Raw genomic sequence first — 22,607 nt, 5'->3', positions numbered from 1 at the left:
CTGCAAAGGCTTTCCACTTGAAAACCTCTTTTCCTATTGCAATCCCTATAATTTCTTCTTCCTTTCTCAGTTTTGAATTGAGTGTTTCCAAAGTTAATATGAATGGTAGGGGAGAGAGTGGATAGCATTTTCTTGTGTGCCTTTTTCTATGGGAATACATTCTGTTTTCCTGCTATTAATTATCAGACTGGCTTGTTGTTTCTCATAAATAGCCTTTATGCCCTTGGAGAATCGCTTTCCCATTGTTGATTGATCTATTACTTTTCTTAGAAATTTCCAGTCTTAGAAAATTCTCAAGTAAAAATCAAGAAGTAAAATGGAAAATAAAAACTTGAGGCAAAAGAATTTGCTAATAAATCCGGGAAATTATTGGCTTGGCAATTAAGAATTGAACAGAGGCTTCCCTGGCCTCGCACTCAGCCATTTACAGCTCCCAGATTGTGTGGTTCTAGCTCCGGACAGTCTCCTGCAGGCACTGCTCCCGCTCCAGGTTCCCCTCCCTCTGGAGGCTCTCTCTGATCTGTGCTTGGCAGTCCTTCAGCTCCAAGTCCAAGGTCAGATCCTGCAACAGGATCAGCAGAAGGAGCCCGCCATGCCCTTCTCAGGCTGCTGCTCACTCACCTGGCCTGCCCCTCCAGCTGCTGGTTGAGGGTCTTCAACTGATGGAGCTCCCCCTCCAGCTTCTCCTCCTTCTGGAGGCTCTCTGGACCTACTGGGAAGGGTTGCTGCGATCACTAGGCCTGTGCTGTTTTGGTTTCTTGAATAGAGAGTTCACCTCACTTAGTTTTTCATTTATTGCTGTCCTATGTCCCGCTCCTGACACAAGTTCACGGCCTGGTGTGCGTAGAAGGGCATTCTCATGCCTGTCCTGAATTAAGCTGCCTGCCCAGGTCTCCCTGGACTTTCCCCGAGTTCTAATATTGTGTGGCAGAGGCAGAGAAACAGCAATCCAGGTCTCATTTCTTCCTCTCCACAACAGCCAGCGGTGAGAACCCTAACCATTCAGGGAGAAGATGGTGCTGATGTGGTCTGAAAGATGCCTGCCCTACTGACGATAATCAGAAAGACCTGAGCCACAGGGCACCGTCCACCTCTGGGATGTTGTCCTGTAATTTTGGTTTTGTCATCCCCCCCCCCCGCGTCCCTTCCAGGTGTTCTGGACAACCACACCTCCTCCTCAGCCCCAGCATCACATGGTCTTGCTTGCAGGGGGGCGCCAGGGGGCCTGACTTAGACCTTGAAACTTCCATTCCAAAAGTCTGGAAGTCTCATTTGTGTGCCTTCATTCCATGGATTACTGCACATTGGCCACTACCTCCCAGGCATCACCAGTAATGTTTAGTATGTTGAGCTACTTCACCAACACAGAGTGTGCGCAGCGAATGGGACATAGAAATAAGAAAGCTCTTCACAATATCTTTTCTTACTTTTATTTTCAAAAAAACAACAGCCAGACGCTCCAAGCCGTCACTCCTCCTCACTGGCAGCTTACAAGACATTTGATCAAATTAAATACAGTTTCAATTAACCAATTATCCTATTACATTCCTTCCTGCACCCGGTGCAGAAGGTTACTCCCCTTTTAATTAAGGCAAAAAGTCAAGAGACCACAGGTGTGCAGCTAGGTAGGTCAAACTGCAAACATACACCTCTGAAACCAACCTGCTTCCCGAGTAGCATTATTGACCACTTTCAGATAAAGAAAAACCAAGCCAGGGTGCTTGACTTAGACCTTGAAACTTCCATTCCAAAAGTACAGAAGTCTCATTTGTGTGGCTTCATTCCATGGATTACTGCACATTGGCCACTAACTCCCAGGCATCACCAGTAATGTTTAGTGTCCCCCCCACAAAACCCCCACCCAATTAAATTTGTTGCCCCTTTCCCTGCCCTGCTTCTCAACCAATCGTTCCTCAGCGTGGAACAGTGCAGAGCTGGTAGGCGGGTGGGATGTTTGCGAAACCGTTGGCTGTGGCTGTGAGGTCAATGTCCTTGGGGTTGTCGGGGGACATGAGCGTGAAATGTTGCAGGATGGAAGTCAGGAAGACAAAGAGCTCCATGCGCGCTAGGCTTTCCCCGGCACAGATCCTTTTCCCTGCAGGGAGAATCAAGCAGCACTTTATGGCTGTAGTCTGGTATTTGATGGTGCAATTATTATCATTATTATTTTACCAATTATTTGGTTTTTCAAATTAAAAATTTGCAGAGATATATAAATAATTAAGACAAGATTCCTAGGAATCTCCTGGACTTCCATCCTCCCCTTTTGGGGTCCTATTATTAATCATTTCCTGCCACATCTTTTATGATACACCAAATCCTTTGCCTGTTCCATTATGTCCAGAATTCAACCTTAAACTACAAGTGATATTCCAATCCTACTAAGGATTTTAACTGTTTGCAATGGTCTTTAAGATAAGTTGTAAATTTCACCCATTCCTTATTAAAAATTTGGTCTTCCACTGGTGCAGATGTTACCCCTCTAATTCTGCAAGCAAGCTCTTCCCATTTCTTTGCCAGATGCAAAGTGCAGGAGGAAGAACTGTGAGGGGAGAGACTTCGTCAGGCAAGTCCTCTTTCCACCTGGCTTGCCCCACCCTCTAGTATCGGCTTCTCAATTTGTACCGTATTATTTTATGCACTGAGGGCTTGCCGTTGTTTTGTTGATTATAGTTTAGAAATTATTTATTGCAAGTGCTGAGTGGATTTCTGTTTAACTTTTATATGTTATTATTATTTAATACTATTCTAATGACTGTCGGTTGTTACTTTTTGAGGTAGGTTGCCTATTTTAAAGTTATGTTTTACTAGCTGGCCCGGCCACGCATTGCTGTGGGTTTTTGTTTGTTTGTTTGTTTGCTTGCTTGCTTTTTAAAATTCTCCTGACCCCGAGAGTATTCTGGAAGCTCCTGTTTTCATTCTTCCCTGTCCCTTTAGAGCAGGGATCAGCAACCTTTTTCAGCCGTGGGCCGGTCCACTTTCCCTCAGACCATGTGGTTGGCCGAACTATATATTTTTTTTTGGGGGGGGGAAATGAACTAATTCCTATGCCTCACAAATAACCCAGAGATGCATTTTAGGTCAGGGCACTGGGGACCACCCCTAGCCCCACCCCACCCCACCAAAAGCAAGTTCGCTTGCGTCACATTTCCACTGAGCGGTTTGTGTCAGAAAGTCCTCAGGTGCTTAAAGATGGCAGTTATAAAATGGTGGACAGGGCATTGTTGCTCTGGCCAGGTCTGATGATGTTGACGGGCGATCCGCCTTTCTATAGGATGCTGTTGGAGTCTTGATTCCTTTTGCTGGTGAGGTATAATAGGCGCGCCATTTTTTTGCCTTTATTCTATATTTTAGGCATGACAGGTGTGGGTTTTTTGAATTTTTATGATGCCAGATCCTTCCTTGATGGTCAAGTTATGCTTTGTACTAATTTGATCCTGTTTGGTGCAGCGGTTACGGAGAACATCGGTGTCAGCCACGCACACAATGGGAACATTTTATATATAGAGATTACCACATTTTTGTATTGCGTTAGATTGTTGTAAGGTGTACATATTGTTTTTTCAGCATGTAAACCGCCTTGAGTATTGTAAGATAGAAAGATGGTATACAAATTAAAAATGATGATGATGATTGAGGCCTTGTGCCCTGCAGTAGTTTGGGGGCTGTGTGTGTGTGGCCAAAAACGAAGCAGCTAAAAGTTCTCTTTCCCATCCTGTCAGGGAAAGTCCGTCTGCCTTGAATGCTGCCATTAAAGGCACACAGCTTCTGTCCGGGGAAGATAAACGGAAAGAGATAAGAGGCAGCCTTACGCAGGACAAGGTCAATTTTGATTTTTTTTATCTCTGGTCAACAAAGGTCAAAAGCGTTCCGCGTCTGAAGTGACAAATCGCTTCCAAGCACAAGCCATTCCTATGCACATTCTGTTTGTCCTACAACTATGTCACCCCACAGATGCCCACTAGAGGGAATCTGGTTCTTTTCTTCTGCAAGTGGCAAGGTCCGTGGATGTATAAAATGCAGACTGACGTGGAGTGGTCTCCTTCCAGGTTCATTTGCGGCACTGCTGCTTTGGTCTCCTCTCCAGTGATAGGAAGCACAGATAAAGCAGCAACGTCCCCTTTCTGCCCCCACCTCCAAGAAAACCCAAGGTAGCAGTAAAGGTAGTTTATTGATCTTTCTAACTCTGGCCTGACCTCCCATAAATAATCAATCAAAATCTTTCTAGGTATTACTTTTTATCTATTTATTAAGATTTTTAAAGGCTATCTTATTGAGTCACAAGGCAACTTAAGCATTCTAAAACAGACGAGCCTCTGCACACAAAACAACAGAGCAAGAGACTTTTTCATGCTGTGAAAGGCTGGAGTTTAGCCAGCTGAGAAACAATTCAACCTTTCTGCCACCTGAGGGGTGATTGTATGTGGGATATTGGCTGGAAACTAGGCTCTGTGGCATGGGGAGGGGCAGCACCAGCAGCAGCTGGATAATGAGGGGTGGAGGAGCAGATGAAAAACTCTGGTGTAGCTGTAATGACAACCCCCCCCCCCTCCCCAAGCTACTACTTGCAGCAGGAGCAAAATACTCTATTGGAGTGTGCAGAGTTTTCACAATGAAAAACATGTTCATTCAAGAGACTTGAAACAAAAATTTCATGGAGAGAGAGAAATAGATTACGAGAGGGAGATTTGAGGGATGAAGTAGCATTTCGGTCAGGCCAAGTACCCCCACCAATTAACCTATGAATGCCTCCCCCCACCCTCAACTTGGTACCTGCGGAGAAGGGCATGAAGGCATCGTTTTTCTTAAAGCGACCGTCTTTGTCCAAGAAGTGGGCTGGGTTGAAGTTCTCGGGGTCACTGAAGCATTCGGGGTCTTTCAGCACAGAGGTGAGCAAGGGAATGACATCTGTGCCCTAGAGAAGGTGAGAGAAGGAGGTACACAGGAGGGTCAGGATCTGCCACAGCCTTAACTCAGAAGGCAACTGGAAGCCTCTTAGCAGAACCAAATAGAGCAGGCAGGGCAAACCACAGGGGTGCAAACCCCTCACTTTCCTGGAGAGATTGCCTGCACCAATTGACCCGGCCTCCATCCCTCCAAGGGCAGTATTTGCCCCCAAGGAGCTCCTTGCCAGCCTCGGATTTCCACTCTCCTTTCAATGGCAGCCAGGCAGGGCAACTGGCCACCTTCCCTGGTGCTTCTCACTGGAATGGCTCACCTTAGGCAGCGTGTAGCCCCGGAGCTGTACCGTCCGGGTCAGGGCGTGGGGCAGGTTGGTGGGGATGACGTCGCTAAACCTCTGGATCTCGTGGATCACCGCATCCGTGTATGGCATTTGGGCCCGCTTCTCCACCGCTGGCACGCAGTCCCTCCCGATCACATCATCGATCTCTTGGATAACTTTTTCTGCAGCAGAGACGGGCATAGGGTAGCGTTGGGCTCCTGTTTATGCTATGCGTGGAAATGCGGTTTGAAACTGGTTTTAACCCCCAGGGCCCCCCCCCCAAGAACTTGGGAATTTTGTGAGGCTGCTCAGAATTAGCCATGTTCACGTAGGGAGAGGCGAATCTTTTCAATTTCAGTTTTCCAAATTTCAGTTCTCCACATTTCCACATCGGTTTGCAATAATAAAAAAATAAAGCGTCACCAACATTTTATTGTGAATTTCTCCTAATAACATATACACATTTGCCTACTGCCAATGGACTACAGCCCCCAAGGTGCTTCCCTTGGAAGCCTTGATTGCTACACAGATCTGGATCTTGCTTAAATACACAACGTTCAGAAAAAAAATAGCCATTTTCCCCCTATGGAGATCTTCTTGGCGTCTTGCTTATATGGTGTCTCTGGGAACATGCCAGAAGGAGTATATTAAAACTTATATATTCTGGGTCAGGGGTAGCCAACAAGTTGCCTTCTAGATGTTATTGGGCAACAACTGACATGGGTAATAGCCCCATGGGTAATATTAATTTACAAGGCCCTTAAGAAATTTGGGCCCAGGATACCTTAAGGATTGCCTGATTCCCTGCCTGATAACTGAGGGGTTCTGTGGTCCCCTGTGGTTCAGTTGGACAGCATGTACTCAGTCCTGAATATTACACAGGTACTGCTGTGGGCCTGATTCTGTGGGAACTCCTTCCTGGCTGAGATCAAACAGGCAACTCTTGAGGGCTGGCAGACCGACCTCTGTCCAGGTTCTGTGCCCTCCGCCAACTCCCTTTTTTTTCTTTTCCTCTGGATGGAGAAGCCTCAAATTAAGACCACATCACCCACTGCTGGCCCACAAAAGATTGCCAACCCCACCCCCTAAAATAATGCATCCCTTTTTAAACTTAACCTTTAAATGCCCTCCCTTGGCTCGCATCCATTCCCTATTACCTTGCACCTCTGGATATTTCAGCAGAATCAGGAATCCGAAACGGAGTGTGGAGCTCACGGTCTCAGTCCCAGCAACGAACAGGTTGAGGACAGTCATGATCATTGTTTTGAGATGAAACTCGCTCAGAGGGTTTTTGCTCTCCTTTAAAAACAAGATTAATAATTTTTATTTATACCCTGCCCATCTAGCTGGGTCTCCCTAGCCACTCAGGGCAGCTCCCAACAGAATATTAAAAACTTCCCTAAACTTCTCAGAGGCAGGGATAGTTTTCGAACAACGACTAAACCTGCATTCTTGGTAATGACATGGCCTGGTCTTAGCGTAGCTCCTCCTCCTGTCAGTGACCACTGAGATCGGGTGTCCCAGTGTATCCCCCCCGGTGGAACCTGTCAGGAAACAGCATACTCTCATGTAGGACCCTGGCAGAGACACATGCTCAACTGGCATGTTCCCTGTTTCCTGGGCAATCGTTTGGGAGCTTCTCAGCCTTCCTCAGCCCCCGGACATCTCAGTGATTGATGTGGGAGAACATCAACACACTCTTAGCATCTGCAGAGTTTTGCCCAGCTTGCGTGACAGGCCACAGCAACCAGCATGTTGGCTAACCTAGTTCATTATATATACACAGTCAGAGCTCTTCAACATGGCTCCCTCTCTCTCTAGCATCAGACAGCAGAGACAAAGGACAACAGTCCCACTTCTGGGAAACACAGTAAGACAAACATCTACGTCACTTCCCACTTGCCGCTCTGTGGAAACAAAACACATACCCAGTCATGTGATAAACAATAAACCCATGACTGCACACAGGGGAATGAATCTCCCAACTTGCTCAGAGGGTTTTTTGCTCTCCTTTAACAACAAGATTAATAATTTGTATTTATACCCCGCCCATCTGGCTGGGTTTCCCTAGCCACACCGGGCGGCTCCCAACAGAATATTAAAAACTTCCCTAAACTTCTCGGCGGTAAGGATAGTTTTCGAACAACGACTAAACCTGCCTCCTCGGTAATGACATGGTCTGGTCTTAGTGTAGCTCCTCCTCCTGCCAGTGACCACTGAGATTGGGTGTCCCAGTGTATCCCCCCCTGTGGAACCTGCCCCAGCCATTCTGTTGTCTGGGGTCCACTCCCAGTGCAACTCATACAACACTTTGGTGACAAATATTCACACAGTTGTTTCAGAAATAATTTTACATCATTTATCAGATTTGTGAGAAAGAGTCAATTACTCGCAAAGTGCCACAAAAACTTTTGAACTACCCAAAATAAAGTGAACTTGTAATGCCTGATTTAACTAGGTTCTTACAAATTATTGACTCAGTTTTTCATTTTCTTTGTTTCTTTAAAGTAAGTTCAAGAAGAAGGTAAGTTCAACGTTGTTCCCTGTAGCATTAGGGTGTTGATAAATCAGTGTATAAAGTTGTAAAGAAGACAGGGTGCCAGTGTTCTATCCCTGTTTTGCTCTAGCAGTCCATGTAGTTAAAAGGCTGCTGTTTCATCCCCGGTGGAGCCGATTCGTTGGGTAGGCAGATAGCGCACTCCCTGTTTTCTGGGCTTCTTCAGTAGTCTAGTCTCGAAGTATTGATGCATCTACTAGTGTTAAATATCATTGAAGATACAATTTCTTGGCTTGAGCTTAAAAGACTAAGTCGCTTAGCCACTCCCAGGCAAGCCTGACCCTCTCCCCTTAAGAGCAGAACACAAACTATACAATAAACCAATATCAGGTCAACCAAAGGTCTGGTTAAAAAGGAACGTTTTGCCTGGTGCCTAAAGGTATATAGTAAAGGCACCAGGCAAGCTTCCCTGGGGAGAGCATTCCACAGACGGGGAGCCACTGCAGAGAAGGTGCCATTCTCTGTTGCCACCCTCCGGATGACTCGAGGAGGCGGCACACAAAGAAGGGTCTCAGAAGATGATCTCAGGGTCTGGGTAGACAATAAAGAAGTCTTGCCCTGGTGCCTGAAGGATATCAGTCCAACTAGTCTGCCTGTAGGCCACCCTCCCTCCCCTCCCTCCGTGGTCTCCATTTGCCTCATTTCACTTCTGAAGACCCCCCAAGGGAGTCATCTTCACTGAGCTGGTTGAGGATGGAGAAGGTCATTGGTATGGGCAAATAGCCTTTTATAACCCACCTTTTTCATTTGAATAAGGAAGCAGTCGATAAAATCCCGGGGGTTCTCGGGGTCAAGCGACGCTTCGTTCACCTTGACCCTCTCGGCCACGAAGTCGTAGATGTCATCCAAGTTCCGGAACATCTTCTTGTGGGGCCCTGGCAGGAACCTCATGATCCATGGAAACATCTCGTACAGCTGCACGAAGAGCAATGATCTGTCACGTTTCAAGCATTCTTCCTTCAAGCACCTTGGTGTTGCTTCTGACACCCACAGCCTTTCCTCAATGATGGCTCATCATGAAATAGAGATTGAGTTAGGGTTGAAGAAAGGGGTTTCTGCTCTCCTAGGAAGCAGGAATAAAAAAACTCTTTCTCTGGATCAATCAACCCTCGGTGTCCTTATTGACTCCTTCCTTCCTTCCTTCCTCCCGGGAGCAACACGAATCCAAGCAAAAGGAAAGGTCTGCAAAAGGCTACATTTCCTCCCACTACCTCTCACAGGCTAATGGCTTTTTGCTAATGGATTCCTCAAAAAGAATTTGGGGAATTTGGGGCCCAGTTTAGGGGACTGCATGGTCAGGTTTGTGTAACCCCTTTCTTCAGGGTTATGGCAGCCCTCCCTAACCTGGTGCCCTCCATGATGGTGGAGTCAGGGAGAGACGGCCGAGATGGTGCCAAGGCCTCCACCATTTTGTATCTGTACAGCCCAGACCTCACCCCCACCCGGCCCCTACTTGTCCTGGTAAGCAGCAGTTGACCCCACTGTTTGGAGGCTATTGCTGCAGCTCTGCCCCACTGGAATTGGAATTGGAGAGAACTTGGGAGTCCAAAACATCTGGAAAACACCAGGTTGGGGAAGGCCGGATGAGTCTCTTGTGTTCTCCTCCTGGTTTTCAAAAACTTCCCCACCAAAGAGATTTCCATCACCTTCGATCACTAGCTAACATCTTGGGTGCCACCAGTTTTCTTTTAGTGCTGCCTGCTCCTGGATGTCTCTCCCAGGAGGCCAATTACGGTGGTCTCATTTTCCCTCCTCCTCAAAAATCTTATGCTTTCCCCCAAGTAGTCTTATCTGTTTTAGCAAGTCTTCCTCAGTGGGTCTTAAATCTGGGGTCTCCCCTCTGGGAAAGGTGGGATGGTTTCAAGAAGAGCCACCCCCGAACTCTCCCAGGGTGTTTCCGTGCGGATTATGAATGAATGAATGAAATCTTTATTGCGAAAAGGTAAAAGCCATCACAATTGGTCACAATGCGTAGGATACAAATAATTAATTTAAAACCGAACAGCAAAGCAAACATACAAAAATGCAGAAATCACACCTGCGTATGTCAAGCACTCCACTTTTTCACACTCCCCCTTATGATACTTGTCTTGGTGCCTAGCTCTCAACTTACTTGCGGCCAGGGCAAATTCTGCAACCTGTGCAGTAATAAATACGTTATTGCCAGCCAGCAAAATAGAGATTTTTGTCTAGGGGATGTATATAAAGGGCATCGTAACAAATAGTGTTGGATGTCCTCCACCTCTCCCGACTCACAGATGCAGAATCTTTGTTACACAGGGGTGTTATTAAATCTTCCCGTTAGATGTGCGGCAGGCATACACTGAAGACTCAAAGCTGTGACTGATGGTGGGGCTGGTACTCCTCAGGCATGCAAGATTTTAGCTGCATCAATATCATCAGCATCTAAATGCCAGCCTGTATTTCCTCCCATTTCATCTGGATTTGCCCCTTTCCGCAAAAAAATCTTCTAAATTAAAGGCAGAAATGGTTGTCGATGTCTGAATGACCTGTTTGCTAAGCTAAGCCTCCCATCTGGAAGCACCTTGGATAGGCGGAAACAGAACACTTGTCAAACTTGTGGCAATAAAACTCCATACATTAAAAAAGCACGTCAGTGAACCTTCCTTTGGTTTGTCCTGCTGCCTCATTAAGGTTCCCAAGGTAGAAAAACAACAGTGTCACCTGATCTTGCCTCTCCCCTCAGACCTGGAAGCCTACCAAGGAAAGTGACTCAACAAAAGTTTGTGCAGAGGGGCTGAACTCGATCAACCCGTGTGCTGCTCAAATCCCAACTAAGTTAAAGATTCATCAGGCTGGATTTGCTGCCAGCCTCTGCCTCCAGTGACGAGAAAGGGGATGGTTCCTCTGGGATCCCCCTTGCAGGGCAACTTCTCAGCCCACCTTCCTCGCTCCCCAGACAAAGTTCTCACCTGGCCCCAGGTGTTGCTCATCAGCACAAAATTCTCATTGATCTTGGCCAGCAATGAGAGGAAGTCCTTGTCTTCGTAGTCAAAGCGCCGACCGAAAACAATGGAGCAGATGACGTTGGAAACAGACCGGCTTAGGAAGAACGTGGGGTCAAAAGGGGAACCTGCAGGGAGAATGGGAGCCATGACATGAAAACCAGGATTCAACCCTTGTGTTTTGCTAGTGATGAACTTTACAAGTCTGGGCCTTTGTCTGTCTGCAGAGCAAACAAGCCAACGGCCCCTGACCTATCACCCTTTCAGGAGCTGCTCACCTGTTCTGTGCACCTGGCATGAACTGTGCTTTGGGGTTGGGAGGTGAGGGAAGAGTGTATTATTATTATTATTATTATTATTATTATTATTATTATTAATACCCCGCCCATCTGGCTGGGTTTCCCCAGCCACTCTGGGCGGCTTCCAACAGAATATTAAAATGCAATAATCTATTAAACATTAAAAGCTTCCCTAAACAGGGCTGCCTTCAGATGTCTTCTAAAAGTTTGGTAGTTGTTTTTCTCTTTGACATCTTGTGGTGCCACCACCAAGAAGGCCCTCTGCCTGGTTCACTGTAACTTGGCTTCTCGTAGTGAGGGAACCGCCAGAAGGCCCTCGGAGCTGGAACTTAGTGTCCAAGCTGAATGATGGGGGTGGAGATGCCCCTTCAGGTATACAGGATCGAGGCCATTTAGGGCTTTAAAGGTCAGCACCAACACTTTGAATTGTGCTCGGAAACGTACTGGGAGCCAGTGTAGGTCTTTCAAGACCGGTGTTATATGGTCTCAGTGGCCACTCCCAGTCACCAGTCTAGCTGCTGCATTCTGGATTAGTTGTAGTTTCCGGGTGTAAACGCAATGGTAAAAGAGAGGAGGGAATTGCGCAGAGAACAGCAACTGGGAATAAGATGGTTGATGGTTGGAAGGCAGAGAGGTTGGAGGCTAGTCGGGATTCAGTGGGTGGGGTTTAGTGGATCGCTTTCCAGCCTCTGCTGGAAAAACAGAAGCTGCATTTATATAATTTTGCAACTCGATATCCCAGGTGCATTGGTGTATGTTTTCTTTGGCTTTTACATAACTTATGGCAAGAATGGCATTCGGTGAGAATCCTAGACTGAGTACTTCCTTATTTACTATCTTCTTCCACCTTGACTGAAATGTATCAGTAAGGGTCAAGGGGGCCAGTCCTTTAGGCATGGATAACAATTTTAACCAAATATTTAACCTATATCAAGATCTGAGACGCAATAGAAACTTGTCCAGTCTCTAATTGTAAAACTACCTGGGCGCACATATTAGAAAGCTGAGAACAGTTCTCAGAAATTTTGTTTGGACAGATTCTAGAGCCTCAAAACAGTTAAATGTACACACTTATGCTCCACATATAATTTGTGGCAATATATTAACATTAAACCTGGGTTGCTGAGGGTACATGCTGCCTCCCTTGACTTAAACAAGAGAAATGAATGAGTTAGAACTCAGTTGTGCATTTGCAATCGCATTTGACACTTGAGTTTTCCAGGAACTGATAACTTGTAGAATTGCTCCCAAACACTTATAAAATTTGACCTGTTCGATTTTATGTCTGTCAATTTGCCAGCGATGTTTACACAGTTTCGGGTAAAGACTAAAACTTGATTTATCATAGTTACTTGCCAGTTGTTCTGTATTACTCTAGTAATCCAAAGCTCTTAATAGCTGTCTCAAACCTACACATGTCAATGGCTGGAGTACTGCAGAAGAGCAGGGGGGAAAGATCCCAGAAACACATCCAGCTGTTGTAGATCATTTTCCTAATCAAGCCAACACTTAAAAGTTTGCACCCCTCAGTTCAACCTTGGGTACTTTGTTGTCTTCTCCAGTTCCCAACTGTGCTCTCCCAACACTTTCCATTATTCTAGCTCTCTTAAAAGTGTTTCAGTCGCTTATGTCTAACAGGTTTTCAACCCCTGCTCTTCACATTTCTCACTTCAATTCTTTTCTACTAATTACATAGGCAACTTATATACAATTTTCATTCCCTCTTCCAACCTTGAAGCCAATCAGGGGAAGAATAATCAGGGCCGTCTTATCCATAGGGGCTACTAGCGCGGCGCGCCAGGACGCCGGCCCCCCAGGGGCGCCCCCGCGAGCCTGCCGCCGCCGGTATACCGTGCACCCCCTCCTCAACCCGCCCCCGCCCCCACGGGCGGACGGGCGCTCGCGCGCCGCCGCCACAGCCACTGCCGCCCATGCCACTCCCGGGCGGGCTGCGAGCCGGCTGCCCTCGCCTCCCATCCCACGCGGGGAGCCCTAGCTGGAGCGCTGGAAGGGCGCGCAGAGTCCTGCGCTGCTCCAGCGCCACGCCCCTCATCCCCCGCTCACCCACCCCCCTCCCAAGGGGTGGCCAGTGTGGGAGGGAGGTGGCCCCAGAGGCGGAGAGGCGGCACATTGGGGGTGCCGGAGGGATCGCCGCGCCACGGCGGCCGATCTGCCTAAGACGGCCCTGAGAATAATGTTGGCAGTTATGTTTCTATTTCCCCTTAATTGCAAGGTTTCTAAGATGAACTGTTCTGTGCAGTACCTCCTGAACTCCCCCCCCCCGCTTGTACTTTTAACTTCCCAGTGACCTTTTGACCCTCCTAGGTACAAGAACCTTTAAAATGAAGAGAGAGAGAAAAGCCAACCATTTTACTGTGGGATGAAAGCAAATACATTAATTATAAAAATAATAATTTCATTATTTATATCCCGATCTGGCTGGGTTTCCCCAGCTACTCTGGGTGGCTTACAGTACATAAAAAAATTGTAAAACATTAAACAATAAAATTTTCCCAATACAGGGTTGCTTTCAGATGCATCCCTCTCTTGAGTTTGTAGTTGATGCATATGTTACTTTAAAGCACATGAGGGCACTGTTTGTCTAGTGATCTAGGCATCCTCTGCTTCTACTGTATCTAAGCAAACTCCACCCCTAAAATCTGAACCATTTTTGCTTGCTGTTCTCACCAGACAAGATGTCTGCTATTTCTCTCCTCCCATCTCCACTCATCCTGTAAATAGTTCCTGCGTGAATAAAGCCTCCGTACTCCAGAAACTGTAAGTGATCTTTTCAACCCAATTCAAGCTGCCAGGTCTGCTAACATTTACTGCCCCAGTTTTACAACCAAAAACTCAACGCAAAATGGCTTTAAGTCCTATTTATTCACAACCATGCTTGAAGCATGGACATGTACCTAGCCACTGCTACTTATGATATGCATAATAATATAACAGTTATATACTGTTTGACTGTAATGAAACCTCAAAGCAGTTTACTTACTCACACAGTGTTGTTGGCATAGTAAGGCTATGATGCACCTCTATAGAACTGGTGGCATCCCAACATCCTACACAACGTATCTTTATGATCTGCATCAGACTCCCTCTGTGTAGACAACCCAGCCAGATGGGCAGGGTATAAATATTAAATTATTATCATTATTACCTTGAGATTCCATTGGGGATTGAACCTGTGACCTACATGCCAAGCAGTTGCTTTACCACAAAGCTATGGCCTTCCCCCTATTTCACAGTTCAAGAAAGGAAGAAAGTATCCTGACCGCCAGTTTTTCTGAATTCCTCCAACAGGAACTGGGACTCCTCCTGGATTCGCTCTTCGATGGACCTTTTCCCCATTCCAAAATTCCGCAAGGTGCTGAGTGTGAACCGACGGAGTTGCTTCCAGCGTTCCCCGTTGGCAAAAGCAATCCCTGAAAATGCAGAAACAAACAAACAAAACCCAACCCCCTCAGCAGCCAATGACAGCAAATGGAGAACTCCACAAATTCCATCCTTCCAGATTTGTTTCCCCTGCTTTCATTCTCCTGGATGACCCTGTTTCTGCATCAATCTGCTCTCATGTTGGGTGGTTCATAGAGCCCCAGCAGAGATTTAAAATCATAAAACATGCAGCAAAGTAAAGCATGGAAATTAAGAAGAAGAAGAAGAGTTTGGATTTGATATCCCGCTTTTCACTACCCGAAGGAGTCTCAAAGCGGCTAACATTCTCCTTTCCCTTCCTCCTCCCCCACAACAAACACTCTGTGAGGTGAGTGGGGCTGAGAGACTTCAGAGAAGTGTGACTAGCCCAAGGTCACCCAGCAGCTGCATGTGGAGGAGCGGGGACGCGAACCCGGTTCACCAGATTACAAGTATACCACTCTTAACCACTACACCACACTGGCTCTCAAGGCCGTTAAGATAAGGCCGCTAGACCTTTAAAATATCCCCTTCTTCCAAAGCTCCCTGCTTCCCTTAGCTGAGGAGACGACCGCCTGGTTGATAAGCTAAAAATGGTTTACTTGCAGACTCTTCAAAAGTTGCCTCCAGAAAAGGCAGAGGTAGTATCTTGGGTTCAAAAAAAAAGTGGTAAATGTGTGCTGGTTGAGAACCGTAACAATAAATCTATAAGTGGTAAATGTTTCTAAATTATTTGTGTAGAAATACAAAGGTGGCTTGCTAAAGCCATGCAGTCTAAGTATCCAGGTTAGACATCCTTAGTGATAGGGTTCACATGGTGGAACAATAGAGAACAAAGGGTTTGGTAAACCTTCTCCCAAGGTGAGGGGGTGTGGCCTAGCTAAGCCTGGCGTGGTAGCTTACTCTGCGGTCTTAACCCCTCCATCCATTAATTAGAGTTAAACATATTGGTTATATGAGGCTGGATATAGCCTACAGTTGGGACAGGTACTCCCAACATCCCCAGCCAGCTCAGCAAGGATGATGGGAATTGTAGTCCAGCAATATCAGGCCGCCAAGGTTGAAGGGGACTGCTCTAGGCAACCAGGGTTGTTTGCAAGTGCTGAGATGCTGTCCAACACCAGGAGAAGAAGAGAAGAGAAGAGAAGAGAAGAGAAGAGAAGAGAAGAGAAGAAGAGTTTTGGATTTGATATCCCGCTTTTCACTACTCGAAGGAGTCTCAAAGCAGCTAACATTCTCCTTTCCCTTCCTCCCCCACAACAAACACTCTGTGAGGTGAGTGGGGCTGAGGGACCTCAGAGAAGTGTGACTAGCCCAAGGTCACCCAGCAGCTGCATGTGGAGGAGCGGGGAAGCGAACCCGGTTCCCCAGATTACGAGCCCACCGCTCTTAACCACTACACCACACTGGCTCTGTTGTGGAGGTGTTGTGGTCAGAGCTCCTTAGAGAGCTACATAAATAAGAAGAACTGCAAAAGCGGGTGAAGGGGAAGACATTGGGCCATTGAGATTCTAGAGTAGCAAAACATGCTTCAGTTGGGTTGCTTACTGGGAATGGCCCTGCAAATATACTAACATGGAAGACTAGCACAGACTTATTTCTGCTGTGGCTCCGTGTAACTGACCAATCCCTTTGGAACTCACCGAAACCCTGAACGAAGTCGTCCACTGTGGCCAAGTACCCTCTACTACTGAACTCTTCGGCATGGTCCACCAGGGCTTCCTTGATGGCCTTGTATCCATACAAGACGACCACCCTTCGGGGGCCCAAGTGAACTGTGAACACTGGTCCATACTGGTCTCGTAGCTGCAATGGGAGCCAGGCAGGGTCATTAGTGATCTTCCCTGAGACATATTGTATTGGTTGTAAGTCATTTTGGGTTGTCTTGGGCCAAGATAAAAAGCCCAACAAATTCCATAAGAATATGCAGAAATGGCGAAACTTACCGGAAGAGTAAGAAATGAAGATAACAAAGTGGAAACGCTTTATTGAATATTTACAGGTAAATTGCAAACAGATAAAGACATTGGCAGGATTATTGTAATAACCTGCAGTTTCGTAAGAGAATGTATTTAAAGTAGATCAGGCATGTCCAACAGGTAGATCGTGATCTACCAGTAGATCACTGGACGTCTGCAGTAGATCACTGGTAGATCATTGGGTCCCCCAAAGAAGCTGAACAACTGTGCCCCCCCAAAAAAGCACAACATTTTACCTCCTCCCTGAAAAAGCTCAACAACTTTGACCTGAACCCCAGAAAAGGGGGTAGATCACTGCCAGTTTTTAACTCAGTGAGTAGATCGCAGTCTCTTGGGAGTTGGCCACCCCTGAAGTAGATAATTAAATGAGTAAATTGAATGAATTTGGATATGCAGAAGATACTAAAAAACAAATTTAAGGAACCGCAGAAAGAGGGGGGGAGTCAAGCTTTGAAATGTTAAATTGATTGTAAAACTAATGAAATGCATAAACTTGAAAAGTATAATTAAAAACTAACAAATTTAATAAGTAATAACTAATATCCATACTAGCCTTTGCTTCCTGCCCATCTAGCACAGCCCTCTCCAACCTGATGCCATCCAGATGTTTTGAACTACAACTTCCATCAGCCCCAGCTGGCATGGCTGCATAATGCTAGGGATGATGGGACAACTGCTGTGCTGGCTGGAGCTGATGGGAAGTGCCGCCCACTGCAGTATCTCGGCGCCATGTAGGTTTACTACTTGACTATCAGCTGAAGAAGAAGAAAAAGAGGAAGAGGAGGAAGTGGAGGAGTTTGGATTTGATATCCCGCTTTATCACTACCCGAAGGAGTCTCAAAGCGGCTAACATTCTCCTTTCCCTTCCTCCGCCACAACAGACACTCTGTGAGGTGAGTGGGGCTGAGAGACTTCGGAGAAGTGTGACTCTCCCAAGGTCACCCAGCAGCTGCATGTGGAGGAGGGGAGACGCGAACCCGGTTCACCAGATTACGAGTCTACTGCTCTTAACCACTACACCACACTGGCTCAATGCTGCTCTCCGAGGCTTTAAGTGAAGGACGTTCCCACTGCTGCTCCCTGTCGGCATGCAGAGCACCCGCTCCGCCATGGAGCAAGGCCCCAACCTGGTACCCCACCCGGACTGGCTGCATTCACGGCGTTGGAACCTGAACCACCAAGGGCGCCTTGGTATCTGTGTTGGTGCTATTGTGTTACCTCCCAAAATGCTGCAGATCGTGACGCAAGGGCCCCGGCGCAGCTCCAGCGCTGGAGCCGCGGTGGTAAATCCCCTTTTGTCTTTGTTCTCACCACAAGGCTCTTCTTCTGCCCTCAGAAAGAGCCCCACCCGACCCACCACCCTGACAAGCCTTGGCACATTTTCTCCGAGAGGGTAACCCGATACCCTTTCAAAGGGCTGCACCTCTTGGGAACAGGCGGTGGCTGGGAAATTTAATACCCACCACCTCTGCAAACTCCATGGGCACACAGGCTTATCTCGCTGTAGCCAGAGGTGGGTATTAATCCCAGTTTATTAATTTCACATCTGTGGCCCACTTTCGGTTAATTAAAAGAGACTGAAATTTGCTGCTGGTTGCATCCATTCGTTTGCTTTCCTCCTTCAAACGGTAAGCCAGACTTGTGAGTGGAAATGGCCTACAATCTAAAAGCAGATAGAAAGATATGCAAGAAAGGAAAGGAAGCATGTGAGGGAGAGGTATAGAAATTTAGAGGCGAACACAAAGCAAAGAAGATAGATTGCAAAGTATTCCTTAAAAGAGGGGAAATGGGATAGGCCTATGAATTTGCTCAGGGTCAGAGGTCCAGCAAAGTCAGCAAAAAAAAGGAGAGATACTGACAGTGGGAAGTGGAGTTTTATGTGTTAGACAGACAAGAACTCAGAGCAGAGCCTAACAAAAGCAGGAAATAATAGAAAGAGAAAGTGGCTCTGAATAGAATGAGAGGAGGGTTGTTGTTGTTTTTTGGCCACCTTGTTCTCCCAGCTTTAATTTTCTTTCTTTTTTTTAATTACAAGGTTCTAGCCCTCATGATTCTCATCTTGGCACTTGTCAAGGAAAGGAGCAATGGTAGATCGCTTGGTCCTCGTGCAGAAGGCCCTGGGTGCGATCCTGGCATGACCACTCAAAGGTTGAGGTCATACAGGTGATGATGGCAAAGATATCTCTTGACCCGAGGCTCTGGAGAGCTGGGGCTGCCAGTCAGAGTGGACAAGACTGGACAAATAGCCTGACCTCTGCAAAGATAGGGGCCGTCGCCACGGCTTACCTTCTTGAACGACGTGAGCATGTCATGGGTCTTCAGGTCCAGCAAGTTGCCCAGGATCGGGAGGGGCGTAGGCCCCGGGGGTAGCTGCCTTCTCTGAGCCATTTGGCTCCATGCTGAGAGGAGGACCAAGGCCGAAAAGCAAACCACCAGCAAGGCCAAGAGGCTTTCTGCCAGCTCCATTGTGCCTGAAGTAAATGGAGAGGGAGGTTTACCTGGGGACTTAGGGAACTAACAGAGCCGCACCTGCATGTGAGAGTAAACAGAAATCAGTGTGACTGGTGCAAATCTTGGAAATCTTCCCCTTTATAGCAGAACCTGCAGCCTTGGTAAACATAATTTGTACCCAGCCCAGCACTGAAAATGCTGTCTATGGCTGTATACCCTTTGCTCCCAACTCCCAGAATGTAAATTGCCTTTGGTGCATGAGATAGCAGTTTCTTCATGGCGAGTTCCTGCACCTATTTGTTTTTGGTTTTTTAAAAAGCATTGTTTAAAAGCAACAGTTGCAAGAGGAGCAGCTGTTGCAGCAGAAACAACCATTATATGGAACCTCTGAGACCAAGGCCATACATAGGCAAGTTTTTTTAAAATTATGTAAGGGTTTTCAGTGATTGCTCATGAGTAACCAGCCTGACGCCGAGATCTCTAAAAACTAAGTTTCTTTACTGTGCAGATATGCACAGTGCAGTTGAACACACACACACACACACATAAAGCTGTACCTGATGGATGAAAGGATATATGATTTCTGACATGATTGAGAATCGCATAACCAGGGACAGAGAACTTTAAAGCGTTAAGATCGGAATGTGGAAAATATGAGAACAAGAAGAAGAAGGCGGGAACGAAGATATTGGAGATATACTTCAAGGTCCAGACTATGGGAAGCCCAGGAAAATTAATAATTAATAATTCAGATTGTAATTTGGTTGTTTTTAGTTTATTGTTTTTAAATTGGATTATGATCATGATTTGATGGATTTGCTAATTGGCTGTTTTTATTGGAAAATTAATAAAAATGATTAAAAAAAGATTTATTAGAATATGTCAAAATGAAAACTATCAAAAAAGTAGCAATGTTATTAGTAGATGCTGAAAAAGCCTTCGATAGTGTTTCATGGGACTTCCTATTGGAAACTATCGAAGGGAGGAGAATAGGAAACAAAATAGTAAACGGAATTAAAGCTATTTATACTAGCCAGAAAGCAAAATTAATTATAAACAATGAAATTACGGAAGAATTTGACATCAAAAAAGGAGCAAGACAAGGATGCCCTCTGTCACCATTTCTATTTATTATCATATTAGAAACATTATTATAATAGCTATAAGGAATGAACCAAAAATAACAGGTATCAACTTACCGGTAGGTAACCAGTATTATAAGCTTAAAGCCTTCGCAGATGATGTCATTATAACTACCGAAAACCCGATTGAGAGCATATAAGAAACTCTTTAAAATGAATGAATTTGGGGAAGTTTCAGGGTTCAAATTAAATAAAGATAAATAAAAACTATTAGTGAAAAATATGTGTATAGAAGAACAGAAAGATTTAGAAAGAGTAACAGGATTAAAAATAATAAATAAAGCGAAATATTTGGGGGTTTGGATTAAAAATAGGAATTTAAATCTATCCAAAGATAATTATGATAAAAATTAGAAAGAAATAAAAAAAGATCTTCCAAATAGCATCTTTGGTACTTCCAAAGATGCTATTTCTATTCCAAACTATACCAATTATAAATTATAAAGAGTTAAATGTTTTAGGGATTGGCAGAAAGACCTTGCAAAATATAAGGGGAAAAGCTGCAAATTAAATTTAAATTATTAACAGAGATCATGGTCTCAGATCTCAAATTATACTACGAAGCGTCAAGCTTGACCTGGATTAAAGATTGGATACTATTAAAGAATATGGAAATATTGGTTTTGGAAGGCTGGGGTAATGTTTTTGGATGGCATGGATACCTAGGATATGACAAAGTAAGATCACATGGAGGATTCCTAAGCCATATAGTGCACACTGTTTGGGAGAGATACAAACTACTACTGGAACCGAGAACTCCATGGTGGCTCTGACTGACCGAAGCAACAGTGGTTCATAAGAAAAAATATGAGTAATAACTGGTCAGTTTACAAGGACATAGTAGAGGAACTAAGTAACTGTCCAAAATTGAAGAACCACGAGGAGTTAAAAAGATAGGAATAACCTGGCTAGAACACCACCAATTAAACACTGTTTTTGAAAAAGACAAAAAAATGAAGGGATTTGAGAATAAAATCTCTATCTTAGAGAAAGATTTATTACAAAACAAAAAAAAAGACCCTATAGGCCAGTGTTTTTCAACCTTTTTTGGGCAAAGGCACACTTGTTTCATGAAAAAAATCACGAGGCACACCACCATTAGAAAATGTTAAAAAAATTAACTCTGTGCCTATATTGACTATATATAAAGTAATTCTCTTGAATAGGAATCAAATAAACACAAAGAAGTATTTTATAATTACTTTTCAATTTTTCCCACGGCACACCAGGCAACATCTTGCGGCACACTAGTGTGCCGCGGAACAGTGGTTGAAAAACACTGCTATAGGCTACTGTCAGGGAACTACCACCTGGACTGCTGAGGGAACTGGAGGGACTGTTGGGATACAGGGAGCCCCAACAGCTATTTTGCAGCAGCACCTCTTCCAGTGCGGAAAGCAGCCACACCTCCAGTGGGGAGGAAGGGGAAGGGGCGAGCCTGGCGAGGAGAGGGCTTGAGGATGCTACGGAGAGCCCCAGCACCTCATCGAGTCAGGAGCAGCAAACAGGGAGTCTGGCATGGAGAGGGCTTGGGGATGCAACAGAGACCAAGATGAGGAATATATTGAAATACAGAAGAATTATCCTAATTAGAGAAAACAAACTGTGTGACGGGAGTCTAAAAATAAAAGAATAATAAAAGGGATTCATTCCAGAAGGATTAGTATCTCGGAAGAGAAATGACATCCTGGGATAGGATCGTAAGAACAAATAATGATTAGAATAAGTACATGTTACTTTTGTATAGGTGATAATTTAAATTGTCTTAAGTGTTTATTATAGTTATTTTTTATTATATTTCTGTTCTTAATTTTTCCTTTTGCTCTGTTTTTGCTTCGTTTTTGTTTTTCTTCCCCCCTCTTTTTCTCTCTTGTCTTTTGTATTTGCATATTGATTCAATAAAAAGATTCATAAGAAACCGAAACGAAACGAACTTTCACATCACCAGAGGAATCATTTAGTGAGCATGAGGTGGCCACAACCTCCCTCCTTAGCTGATCTGCACATCCGGTGTGTGTGTGTGTGTGTGTTTGGGGTAGCTATGCACACAGCTGACATATGGCCCCCTAGAGGGTGTATGTGGCCCTCTCAGACAAAGAAAAGAAGAAGAAGAAGAAGAGTTTGGATTTGATACCCCGCTTTATCACTACTCAAAGGAGTCTCAAAGCGGCTAACATTCTCCTTTCCCTTCCTCCCCCACAACAAACCCTCTGTGAGGTGAGTGGGGCTGAGAGACTTCAAAGAAGTGTGACTAGCCCAAGGTCACCCAGCAGTTCCATGTGGATGAGTGGAGACAAGAACCTGGTTCCCCAGATTACGAGTCTACCGCTCTTAACCACTACACCACACTGGCTCTGTTCTAGAGGCCTGTAGGCTCTTCTTGACCAGACTTGCTGATAAGGAGGATAATCTCAAAGGAGGGAAGTGGACCGAGGAGAGGATAAAAACAAGGCAGCTATATCCATGCTTGGGTGGAACCGGAGAGAGGACTGTACAAACAAACCCTCCCTTCGTGGCATTTGGCACGCTAAGGGCGCTCCTGGGTTGCCAGGAGGTGTGGGTGACACTG

The 22,607-nt window shown here is 45.5% G+C and overlaps 1 protein-coding gene across 1 annotated transcript; it reads right to left on the bottom strand.

Moving 5' to 3' along the window:
* Positions 1-1,863: 1,863 nt before the first annotated feature.
* On the bottom strand, positions 1,864-18,954 carry LOC117051856 (cytochrome P450 2G1-like). Its single transcript, XM_033158553.1, has 9 exons — positions 18,732-18,954; positions 16,110-16,272; positions 14,328-14,477; positions 10,715-10,875; positions 8,520-8,696; positions 6,382-6,523; positions 5,219-5,406; positions 4,774-4,915; positions 1,864-2,095 (listed from the first exon to the last, which is right to left on the bottom strand). Exons 1-9 carry the CDS (start codon positions 18,909-18,911, stop codon positions 1,914-1,916), a joined length of 1,485 nt encoding a protein of 494 aa, XP_033014444.1. The 5' UTR covers positions 18,912-18,954; the 3' UTR covers positions 1,864-1,913.
* Positions 18,955-22,607: the final 3,653 nt, after the last annotated feature.

Source organism: Lacerta agilis, chromosome 8 (genome assembly GCF_009819535.1).
Source record: "Lacerta agilis isolate rLacAgi1 chromosome 8, rLacAgi1.pri, whole genome shotgun sequence".
Lineage (NCBI taxonomy): Eukaryota > Metazoa > Chordata > Lepidosauria > Squamata > Lacertidae > Lacerta > Lacerta agilis.
Note: the sequence above shows the minus strand (reverse complement) of the source record. Positions and strands in the feature narration are given on the sequence as shown.